A 12,525-nucleotide genomic window follows, 5' to 3' on the forward strand; every position below is an offset into this window, starting at 1 on the left:
CGATTCTCCCATTAATTGAATATATGAATATTATCATCAAAGGTAGACTGACCTACAAATGAAGCTTGTCCAATTTATATAAGCTAATTATAAATAAAAATAATAATTTTGATGCAAAAAATCTGGAACTTTTTAGATACTAGTGGATGAAGTGACTCAATAGATGGCAAGAATAAACATTGTTACTTAAATCAGTTAGTGAAACTTCTTCAAGTTTATACTGGAACATTTTTATGCAGAAATATATACATAGAATGTTTGTTACTCCCTATAAAATATCTAAGTTTAGTAAAATTACTTCTTCAGGTTGGTAGGGATGTAGTAAAGATGCAAACGTTGAAGAGATGCACATGTTTACAGACTGTAAAAATTAAATGTATTTTGGGACGAGATAAGTAAGCTTTTTAAGAGGTTATGGCTGATAATTGTTCTTTAACTAGATCAGTATTACTAATGAATGTTCCACTTCCTGCATCTCTAAATGCCAAAGAGCAAAACATGTTGTGAGCTCTCTTGGCAGTTGCTAGAAAAGTTATTGCAAAAAAAATGGAAATCAAACTCAGTTCCTACATTCAAAGAATTTTTAAATTTAACATCAGTACTATGTACATCTGAAAAGGAAGTTATCAGAATAAGATCTTTAAATCATACTAAGACTTTTAGTGGTTGGGTTAACCTCGACATGTTGCTATTGAAATACCAAGACTCTTAATGTGTTAATTGTACAGATTCAGTGTATTCCTATCATTGTATAACAATATGTGATGTTGAATTTCTTCATATATATATATATATATATATATATATATATATATATATATATATATATATATATTGTAAATATGTTAAATTAATAAAAAAAAAAATCTTTAAAAAAATACACTTTTTTTAGTAACCTGTATGGTTCCAGATATATGAACAAGATTTGTTTGAAATGTGAAGTCATAATTTTATTCTATCAAAAAACTTAAGATCCTCCCATTGGCAGTTGTGGTGCAAACTTCAAGAGCTCCATTGAAGACAATGAGTTAAAGAAGCCAGACCCAAAAAAGTTCTGAGCACAGTAAGGAGGTAAAAGCATTACAAGCTTGAGTGAGTTCATTTTTTATTACAAGATAATATTAGAAATTCTGCAGTAAACTTATAAAAATGTTACAGCAGTAAATGTACACCAGTAGGCTGGAATGTTACAAACAACGTGGGGGCGGGCAATCTGCAAGTGTGCCCTATTAGCCAGCCAGCACAGCACTGAGTCAGGGTCCATTAAAGCGAGCTCTCTGACCAAGAAATAATTGTTAGAGATTACAGAGAGATATGGTGCAGACTTTGTGTAGGATTTCTGCAATACACAGGTCCTAGTGCAGACCATGTCCCTGTAGAAACAAAGTTGTCTCTAAGTCTGGCTATATTATGCTCTGAGACGTTGAAGTGGCAAATGGGTAATGCTGTACAGGTATCCCAGACAGCTGCTTTTTGCATACTAGGACAGTTCCTGTGAGTTATGTGCCACAAAGTGAATTAATTCATCCACTTCCCAGAAACATTTACGAAAAGGCAGGTTGCAAGGGGATGGTTCTCTGCCACTACCAAATTCTCCCATGTCCTTGATTAAATTGATTGTGTCCATATACCAATAACACTCCCTCCAGTGTAAATACTCTGCATTGTATTACAGATGGGTTGGTCATCACTCAGTTCTCAGGTAGTCTGCTCGGCAGACAGCCTCAATATTAATCTAATTGCCACACGCATGGGTAGTGTACATAATGCTGTAACATGAAGGAAAAGTTTCTTATGGTCTACTTTCCAAGCTTCTGACATCCCAGGGGGATACTATTAGGCAAGTATATCTGTGCTTATGTGATGCATTTTGTCTCACAACATGGTAAAGTGAAGCAATGTGTTTAATATTCTGCATGCTTATACCAATAGGTGACTGGTGTTATCCCTTGAACTCTGGGCCATGACACCCTTTTGGTGCCCTCTCTATGCCCACTGAGGATCCATTTAACAAACCATCACCATAACAATAAGCACCACTGAGTGATCGTTTGAAATGCTAAAATCACAATTCAGATGGCTGGACACATTCAGAGGTGCACTGCAATACAGACCAAAAAAGGACGCATAAACATTAGTGTGTGCCATGTTGTATAATATGATTGCATCTCAACATGGTTGCTTGCCAGCACTAGATGTGGGTGAGCTACCCTAAGAAACCCAGATGTCTGAAGTGGAGCTATTAGACCTGTCACAAGATGAGGAGAGGGGCAGAAGGGTGAGAACGTGCAGGTGTGATTGGCAAAGGCTGTGGCTATATATGGTAACTCAGGCAATACAGATACATCTGGCTCAGAACCTTTAGCTATGGCACACCAGATGTACATACATACACAGGTAAACAAGTGATGTATACCCAGTGATGTCTGCATGTCAGCATCACAGGTGACAGCTCCAGTAATCCATCTGACAGTCGCCCATGGGGAGCATCAGACATCTAATACATAGATGTGTAATGCTGCAAAATAAGTAATTGCATGTATAAATGAAAAGAATATATGACAATGTGTGTTGAGAAATATATATTAATTGTAAATGAAGGACTCTAGGATAGGCACACTGCCAGCTATGGGCATATTAATATTTGTACAAATTGCATGCTGTTTGTGCCACTGTAATACTTACAGGCCAGAGGTACTGTTTGCATTTAACACAGAACTTCATGTAGGAGTTTGTCTGTCAATGTATGTGTGTTTGGGTGAAAGAGCATGTCAGAAGAAAATGTGTACAGGAGTGTATAATATGTGATAAACATGTCATAACCAACATGATGCATGAAGATTTTCAAGTGTCTAATGTCATGCTATCATGCATAGTAGAATTTGATTATCAAATGTTTGTAAATATGCACACATCAAGAGAAATGTGCAAGTAATGCTACAGGTCTGACAAGGGACAGACTTATTATACCATGTAGGACTATCATGGCCTGAAACAAGACAATAAACATGACTGTAAGTAACATACATATGATCAACATCTGAAATTATATATGTACAGTGAAGTATGACAGGCCACCGCTCAAATGTATGTAGCAACAGTTGTGTTAAAATTATCAGGAAATTACTTAAGTCAGGTAGCACACATGGAATCCTGTATGCATGTGATATCATAAATAACATGAACTTTAAAGCACATTAAACCACATTTAAAGTTGGTATCTCTGTTACCAGCTTGGTGGATATGGGCATCTTGAAGGAATGTAGAAATTGCCTCACGTTTACTGACAACCAGCTGATTCTCAAACAAACTCATATGATATGTGAGAGATGTATTGACAAAATATCACTGAAGGCAATGCTCTCACATAAAAACACTCAATGTCAATCAGGTTTTCAGCAGTATACATGCTGCACCCATCAGACACACAGTTCAAAGAAGACACATAGACCCACATATGCTGAGGCACTTAAATGTAATTTTCTTAAACCCCAAAGACCTCCTAGGTGAAGTACACATAACAAATACCCTCAGCAGTCCTGAATGCATTCTTTCAAAACAACACCCACATCAACACATATAGCCACATCTCATGGAGTCTTTACTTCTAAGCCACCACAGAATCCAATATTCTGGTCACTGGAGACTCCATCGTGAGACACACTGATGTCCCTCTCACCAAATTGAGTAAGGAGAAAGTCACAGTCAGATGCTTATCAGAGGCCAGGATGCACTCAGGTCATTGGACCATTAGTATCAGTACGACTTAGTCATAGTCCATGAGAGTGTAAATGACCTGAGCTATACCTCCCTAGACTATATGAATAGCAAAATCACGAAGCTCTCATGATATGAGTCCCTGGCTGGTATGAACCTTCCATTGAGCAGCATTTTACCTTCTCCAACGATGATGCCACAATAGGAACAGAAAATGACTGACATTATTAATTAGCTTAGTTTTTAGTGTTATTTTAAAGGGGTGAAATATTTGCCAGTGTGGAAGAAAATGGTCGCCAGACCATACTGCTTTGCCAGAGATGGTCTGCATCTGTCACCTCTATGCTTTCAAATATTACTTAAAACATTGTCATCCCGCAATGGTGTGATAATACCTTTTTTGGAATGCAAAACTGAAAGCACTTTGGACCTAGCAAATTAAAACCAAGAAATTTGAAAGCTGTTACTACTCAATGCTAGGAGTCTAAACAAAAAACTCCACTCTTTACAATCTCTTTTCACTCTGTAGAATGCTGACATCTGTGCAATCACTGAGACATGGTTTAAAGCTACATAGAACATGCATACAGTGCAAGACTATAATGCCTTCCACACATTTAAACCAGCTATGACACAAACAGGGACTAAAGGTGGAGGCAACTCGATTACAATAAACAGAACATGCCACTCTTCAAGAAAAATCTCAATGATTGGATGGGAAATAGGAAATTCACCCCGGGGATCACCTCTGTGGCTCTGCTCGACAGTGGCACAGGAAAATAATTTTCTTGGGTGGCAAAAGCCAGGGTACCTTTTGTGCTGGGCTTGTATAGGCCTAGTACCTACCTATGAACCTATAATATCAAAATAAATATACCTCAAGGCTCGTCCAACAGGATAATCTTCTTGAACTTCTCCATGTTAAAATCACTATAAGCAAAATCCCGTACCAATACCTTGCAAGCTATATGTCCCCTTCTATGACCCAGGAAGCCCATAACATGTATTTAAACTTAATGGAAACACTGACCATCCAATACAATACCATATTATTACCACTGATAACAGGGAATCATATACAACATCAAACATGGAGCAACAGAGATTCTTGGATTTTGAAAGCACAAACTCATTGTACCAGATTGTCAGAAAACAGACCAGGGGTGCAAACATACTGAGAATGGTCATTACTAATATGTGAGAATGCTACCCCCCCCCAGTGAAATGTCTTCTTTAGTAGGGTCAAATCACAAATTGGTCTACATTGAAGTAAAAATAAAACCTGGAACCCCAGCTAACCCTTGAATTTTCAGGAACTACTCTAAGTCTAACGTCATACTAAGTGATAATCTCGCTAAATTTCAAGCCCCATAAACCCTGAGAACACTGCTTCCTATGTGGAACTGTTCACAGAAACCCTATACAAGGATGTTAATACCTGTGTAGAAGCAGCTGTACCCATCAGGAGTAAGTACAGAACTAACTAAAAAAAACAAGCCACCCTGGTGGAATCACAACATCAATAGGCTATATAAAAGGAGGAAGAAAATCATGACAAAAATTAGGTGGTGTTGCACCCAGCAGGAGAAAAATGCCCTTATCAAACTAAACAAACAACACAGAGCACAAATAATGTCTACTAAAGCCAAATCTGAGGTAAACCTTTGGCCTCCCAGGCCAAGGACAACCACAAAGCATTCATTAGTTATGTTCACAACCCCAAAGGCAATACACAATTGTGTGTGGAGCTCATTGTTAACATAGCCACCTATCTTAAGCCAGAAGAAATAGCAAACCTTCTGGTCAACAAATTCAGCCCCAACTTTACTTCTTTCTAACTTATAAACAAAGGTATGGCATCTAGGTGTAAAGAGGTAATTGTTCCACTGTATTCGGCATTCATCAGACGTATCATTGAGTACAATTTCCCCTTTGACTTAATATAGCATGTCCTTACCTTTTATTTCATTCTTGCAACTAGACACAGCATAGACCTCAACTTCACAGAGGGTCAGCCATTCAGACTTATCAGGAATGACTATTGTGACATATCTGCCTTCCATCCCATTGCAGCAGAAGGTTTGTGGGGCAGCAGATGTTATGCCAGTGATTTTCGCACAGCTGTTGAATTGAAAGGGCATAAATATTTCTTCATCATATCATCCAAGCAGATAAGTTTTTAAATTAAGAAAGCTAGTATATATTTGCTACCAAAGTTATCGCTGATTAAACCTGACTCAATTGGAATTAATGTAAGCTAATTCATATGAATGCCATATAATGCAAGACCAGAAATGGAAAATGAATGTCAGTACAGCCATTGTAGAATGCATGCTACAGGTTGTGAGTTGAATAGAATTCAGAACAAATAAACTAACAAATAATAAATAGATAAATTAAATATGTAAATAGATCCAGGATGTAACTAATCAAATCCAAGATGATAATTAATAATCTCATGTATTGTCTCTTTTACTACTAGAATGCCGCTTATGTGAAAAAGCAACATAAAAGATTAGTTTGTGCACTGGCTGTATTTATCATATTAGGGCAAGCGGTACAAGGTAGCAGACAGAAACCTTTTATTTCTAATTCATTAACTCATCTGTTCAATGGACCATTTTCATTCATGATCTGGTCCACAACAGCAAGGATGAATACTATGTAAAAAGACAATTTTGGTGTAATTTATTCACCAGCATCATTTAACAGGAAACTACAGGATTCAGAGGAAAACAATACCAACACAGGAAGGAGATGCATATTCCACACAGGCAGTGGTCATGCCAGAACTCTGGACCTGTGCAGAAGAGCTCTTCCCATGGAATCACCATGCTGGCTTTGACACAAAGCATGATGCAACTTCATCTTCTGGGAGAAGTCTGGTTAGCAACACAGGTTTATAGCAAACAGTTGGTGGTAGAATGCAATAAGAAATAAACTAACTACTGCTGTAAGGTAAGTAATGAACATGTGCCCAAGTTCACTGCAGTAGTTTGATTTTATAGAGGAGCCAAGAAACAAAACACTGCAAAAAAATCAGTAGTTTCAGTACTATGTTAATAATGCAGTAAAAGGTGTGTTGGTAACTATATATAATTAAAAACTGAAACAGAAAAACAATAAACACAGAATCAAAACCATGACAAAAAATATTGTGATATGGAGGATAAAGATGAAATTAAATGGAGACTGTATCAGTGTTACTGACAGCCTGTAGACTTATTCCTCATTCTGCAATAAATCCATAGTTTGTACAGATTAATAAGGTGACAGAGTATACCTGGAGCAGTCCTTAAAATCTGTATATCTGTGCAGAATTAGTAAATCTCAGCATATAAACAAGCAAATATATTGTAGTAGGTAACAGGTAGTCCACAGAAAAAATGTTAGTAGTAGTTAATGTAACAAAAGCAAGCAGCAGACATAAAAGAAAGGGAGACATAGTACAGATAGTATGAGATTGCATTTTGACCAGCATTTTATATCAGGGTAAATCATACATTCTGTGTAGTATTTACATTAAGTAATCAGCTGACATTTGCTTAGAGCTTTATGGGGTGTAGGGAAAGGATAATTACTGAATAGATGACCCTGCTGCAGAACATCTCTCTAAAATTACATGGTAGTTCAATGCATCTAATGTTATTCCATGGCACAGGCAGTGTTCTGTCCCTGAATACTATGTCATCTGCTGCATGGTAGGGTTCCAGGACTTAAGCAGTGGGTAATCTGAGTTGTGAATGTGTATTAAATGTTGGAAGGGACCATGTTCTATAACCTGAGTACTGCTGCCATCTTAATTACTACATTGCCTACTGGATGGTAGAGTTCCAGGACTTGAGTTGTACATGGTAGTTCAGTGTATTAAATGTTGGAAGGGACCGTGTTCTATAACCCGAGCACAGCTGCCTTTTAAATACTACATTGCATACTGCATGGCAGGGCTCCAGGACTGTAGCTGTTGATAATTTGAGTTGTTCTGGACAAAAAAATACTATGCAGTTGACAGTATATATTTTGTTATATAGGTCTTTGTGTGCCCCTCAGAATTTCAAGCTCGTTTAATCTAGCTGTCAGTCTTGTCCCAGGGAGGATTTTTTTTTTCTCTTTGTGGTATGATGCAGTGATCTTACAACTAGGACAACAGGTGATCTCTGCTTTCGGGAATTCCCTTTACTCAAAAAAATTAAGATCTTTACATCATTGTTAGGAGTGTAATCCTGGCTATGTTGTACTTGGCATCTTGTATACGGCTTGTTGTTGGTCTGTACAGAAACACAAGCCTTTTAACTGGTTGTAAGATGTGAACCGAGAAGGTCAGGTCTTTATCCATGTGGAACCCCAACTATTTGAATGTTTTAATGACTACCTTTAAAGAATCAAAATGGATTTTAGATGAAGTTTAGTTGAGCAGTTATCAGATAGTTGGCAACCGCCAAATGACAAGGCCTTGGTTGTACTGCTTTGAGAGTTAAGCTGTCTTAACACATAATATGCCCAGAGAAGAATCCAGGACTAAATAAATGAACTGGATTGTTAACTGGGTAAATGAATTGGTGTCAGGACCTTTTTCGGCCATATCTTGAGACCAGTGGCAAAAACATTTTAAACATATAAAATAGATTCATGCATACAAACTAAAATTGGCAAAAACAGACAGAACATGCACAATTTCATGCAGACCAAATGCAAGTGTACATTTTTGGGTAATAGTTGCAATTGGATTATAATGAAAATGAATAAAGCAAATGCCTTCTATAACGTTAAATCATAGAAATTTATGATAATTACCCACTGCTTTCCGTGGTAATTAAAGTGGCAATACTTAAGGGATTATGTAGAAGAGGGTTACAGGAACTTATTTGGCATAATGGTTAAGCCGGTTATCTTACAGACACAAGGTACAGAGTTTGATTCTTGTATGTGAAGAAAATTGGCTAGGCTAAAATTGGCTTCCAAAGGCATCTAGCTAGTAGCAACCTATTACAGTAGTGGCTACCTTTTGTGTATGCAGGAAGGATGCAATGCAATGTGCCAGGTTTCCTGACTATTGATTCTACTTGCTGTATTCATGATATTTTATCCATATAGACTTATGAAGATTACTTTCAGTGTCTACAAGAAATGGCACTCAAAATGCCTCAGTGGTTGTTGTATATAGTGATTAATATGGCTATGAGTTAGGGAAGCATGCACGGTACGTAAATGGTGTGATAAATATTTCTTGACTGCTTCATCCATTTTTCATGGCTACCTTCCAAACTATTACCATGTCATTCACGAACAACGAGAAAGTCAGTGTCTCTGTCTTTTATACTGACTTTTTCCGAAGCACTGGAAACACAATTTACATACTCAAGGAGGACTTTCCTTGATAACACATCATCCATTAGAAGTGTCGTACTGACACACTCAAATCTCTAAATTCACTGCACAGCATGATGTGAATAGTGGGCAGCAGTTAACTTGATCAAGGAAGTTTCCAATTCATGGCCTTCCCTGAATCCGTGTCAACAGTCAGATAGCATTTATGAAGTGCTGCATTAACAAAGAAGAAGGTTGTGGAATAACTTGCCATTGTTAGTATTCCAGTTCCCTTTATTTTCATTGGTCAGAAACAGACAGTAAGACACTGCCAGTCAAGGACAGGTATTCAGCAATACACAATCTAGATAATGGAATGCAATAACTGACGAAAGAAACTGAAAACAAATGAGCTGATGTCACCAGGGGTAAGCATTCAGGGTTCCCTGCTCGATTCCTTCTACACAGAGGTAGTAATATGACTAGCTGACAAGGGAAGGGACAGAGTGGAAAGTCATTGTTCTAGTAAAGAAGAGGAGTGAGCAATGATACATTGGGGAGAGCCCACAAGATCAAAACTTACTTGCAACACAGAATATTACATCAATCTTTTATACCATGTGGATACTTCCAAAATACCAACTTCAGTCTTTAGTATCAGAATTAGGAGTGTCAGTACTGAAGGAAAAACAAAAACAAGATAAGAATAAGATAAATATCATACAGTGGTCAAAATTAACTAAAATGGACATGTGCTTAATTCATCATTAGTAAGAAATCTGGACTTTTGTAGCAAGTCATAACTTGAGCCCTGCAAAGATAGCAAGGTATGGATGGGATTTGAAATGGACAAAGAAGTTAGCTGCTAATAATAAGCTTGAAAAACACAACCCACAGGGGAGTATCTCAGAGACTATGGTCAGTTAGTAATAAGTTTAAAAGAACTTGGAGGGTATAATGATGAAAATTGTGCATTACTGATGTCAACGGGGTCACAGGTTATAAAATATGCCTGTATATAGATTTGATATGTGAGCATGTTTTCAGGAGTAAAAGTTAGTGCCTGAGTATAAACATTGAGACATGGCCAGAAGAGTGTGTCTCTGTGGCATGGTGGTAGCTAAGCTACAATAAAAAGCTACATGGAATTGAACTAGACTTGGGGAGGGTATGCTCTAATAAGTGCAAACAACTGATTGTCAACTGACTGACATGATTAATTCATAATAAAGTTTGGGAATATTGACCAGAAATGCAATATATAAATAATTAATAAAGTGAAAACACACAAAGCTTTTAATACATTTTAAGAAATAAAGTACATATGTCAAGGATAAAAAAGTGATGGAATGAAACAAGTGTTGGGTTATTTTGGAAATGAGGCATGGAAGTCCTCAACAAAGGAAAGAACTATATTAACAAAACTAGCATCAATAAAGCTGGATGTCCCACATTCCTGTGAATGATTCTAGTTACCCCCCTACACACACACAGAACTTAATTCTGCATTACACTTTGACCATAGATTAAGTTCCCAAAATCATTCAAATCCACACAAACTAAAATAAAAAAAAAACTTAAAATATACCACCTCGTTAACTAACAATTAATGTGAAAGTGATAACATCGCTTTTGGTAAAATGGTCTGAACAGTAATAAATTCAGATATTCATAGGGTTTAATATAAGTGGATAAAGCTGCCCTTGGCAAAGAGGCAAGTTTGCATTAAAGTTCTGCACCTGCAATTTTAAGGTGTTGTGACAATCACTGGTATTCAGAAATGGTTACCATGAGCAGTAATATCCAACATGATTGTCCAACCCGCTCACAGTAATCCTATTCTGATGGAGAGACCTCACTCCTACAATGCTTTTCTGCAAGTGAATCACATCAGCATGGAAGGTGGTCCCACCAGCTTAATAAAGGATAATGGGGCAATCTGGGATAGCAGTTAATGCTAATTAGCCTTTTGCTCTGCCCCCAGAAGTGCCTGCAGCTACCATTATATCCTACTGATAAATGTGAAGAATTACTTGGCTGTGTAAATGATCTTGGGTGGTGGAGAAAACTAACTCATCAGAAATGTTTTGATCAACCACCAAAGTCAATGGATAAACTGTGTCGCAGGTAAGATTGTAGAAATTCAGTGGTGACATAGTGGGGTAGTGGTATGAGTGCAGGTATATATGTGGCACTGCCTATGCATGCCTACAGGGATACTAATGAGGTAGAATGACTGTTCATGTATGTTTGCATGTGTGTGTGTCTGGGCAATTGCAGTAGGAAAATTTACAAAGCTATCTTAAATATCATGAGGGACAGCGTAAAAATACAAGGCAACAGCATGACATTTGGCAAACTTCTGGATTGTTAAGAGGAGTGGTGCCTATGCCAAAATGATGTATGGGCCACCAGATGAAATTACCACTACAATGTTTTTTTAGCACAGGTGGTCAAAAAGAGTGATTTAGAGATTTTCGAATTAGCTAATAACACTGCAGCTAAAGCTTTGAATACTGAATTAAATCACAACTAATTGCCAAAGGCATCTTTTTTAAAAACCAGGAAAGTCATTGCCCCTCTGTATTCTGCCATAGTCAAGCCTATTACTTAATATAAAAAAAATGCCCTTCAGCATGTATCTGGCTAGCCATACTAAAGAAAAAAAATATTCAAAAAACATAGTTTTCTTGCAAACATTATCTCTGGTGTCAAAAACCTTATCTACCAGGAGAGCCTGGAATTCTTCGTCCAAATTCTAAAAGACCCTCTCTCAGTGTAAGTGGTCACTTACACTAAGAACAAATCTTTTGCAATCAGTCCCCTTGTCTCTAAAATAAACATAAAAGATCGTGAGGGGAGACATGCGCCCAGCTTTTTGAGTCCATACAGATCTAGTTGTTTTTGATCTCATTATCTTCGGCAATCAAACAGCGCACCTAACACCAGAACCAAAGATCTAACGCTTCATCAAGAAATACACAAAACTTGATAGACGGATAGGTTCATCACCAAGTGCCTTCCTCTGTTCTGGAATGCACTCCCCTGCAATGGCATACTTATGCTTCCCTATTATCCTTAACATAGCTTGGGCAGTAGGTAGGGTGCCCTTAAATTTACAACAGGACTTACAGGCATCACTCACCTTACAAAAGGTGTTAGAACCTCAAGGTGGGTATTGGCAAAGCCTACATGGTTTCTGTCTAAGTTCCCTTCCCTTGTATATGCTATGATCCTGTCTATAAATTGCTTCCTCCACAATGGCATAAAATGACCTATTGTGTTAAATACTTTATGTGACTCTAGACCTTTTTTACTAACTCAAACAGAATGGCGTTGTACATTGTAAAGAAATGTCCCTTAACCTGACAAGGTTATTTAGGCTTTCGTTCAAAGAGGCACCTACACAGAGTGGAATTATCCAATTTTTTTGGAGATTGTGAGACTTTGCTTGAACTGAAAGAATTGCAATGGCAGTTATTACTTAATGCTGAGACCCCT

General features: G+C 37.5%; 1 protein-coding gene across 1 annotated transcript in view; it reads right to left on the reverse strand.

The window, feature by feature from the left end:
* LOC122798666 (fucolectin-4-like) overlaps positions 1–12,525 on the reverse strand; it is a 315,163-nt gene that overhangs the window by 3,651 nt on the left and 298,987 nt on the right. Inside the window, exon 4 of the mRNA XM_044067753.1 lies at positions 5,675–5,838. Within this exon, the coding sequence (XP_043923688.1) occupies positions 5,675–5,838 (164 nt within the window). The remainder of the gene's footprint in view (positions 1–5,674; positions 5,839–12,525) is intronic.

This window comes from Protopterus annectens, chromosome 3.part1 (assembly GCF_019279795.1).
Source record: "Protopterus annectens isolate FY-2018-M chromosome 3.part1, PAN1.0, whole genome shotgun sequence".
NCBI lineage: Eukaryota > Metazoa > Chordata > Ceratodontiformes > Protopteridae > Protopterus > Protopterus annectens.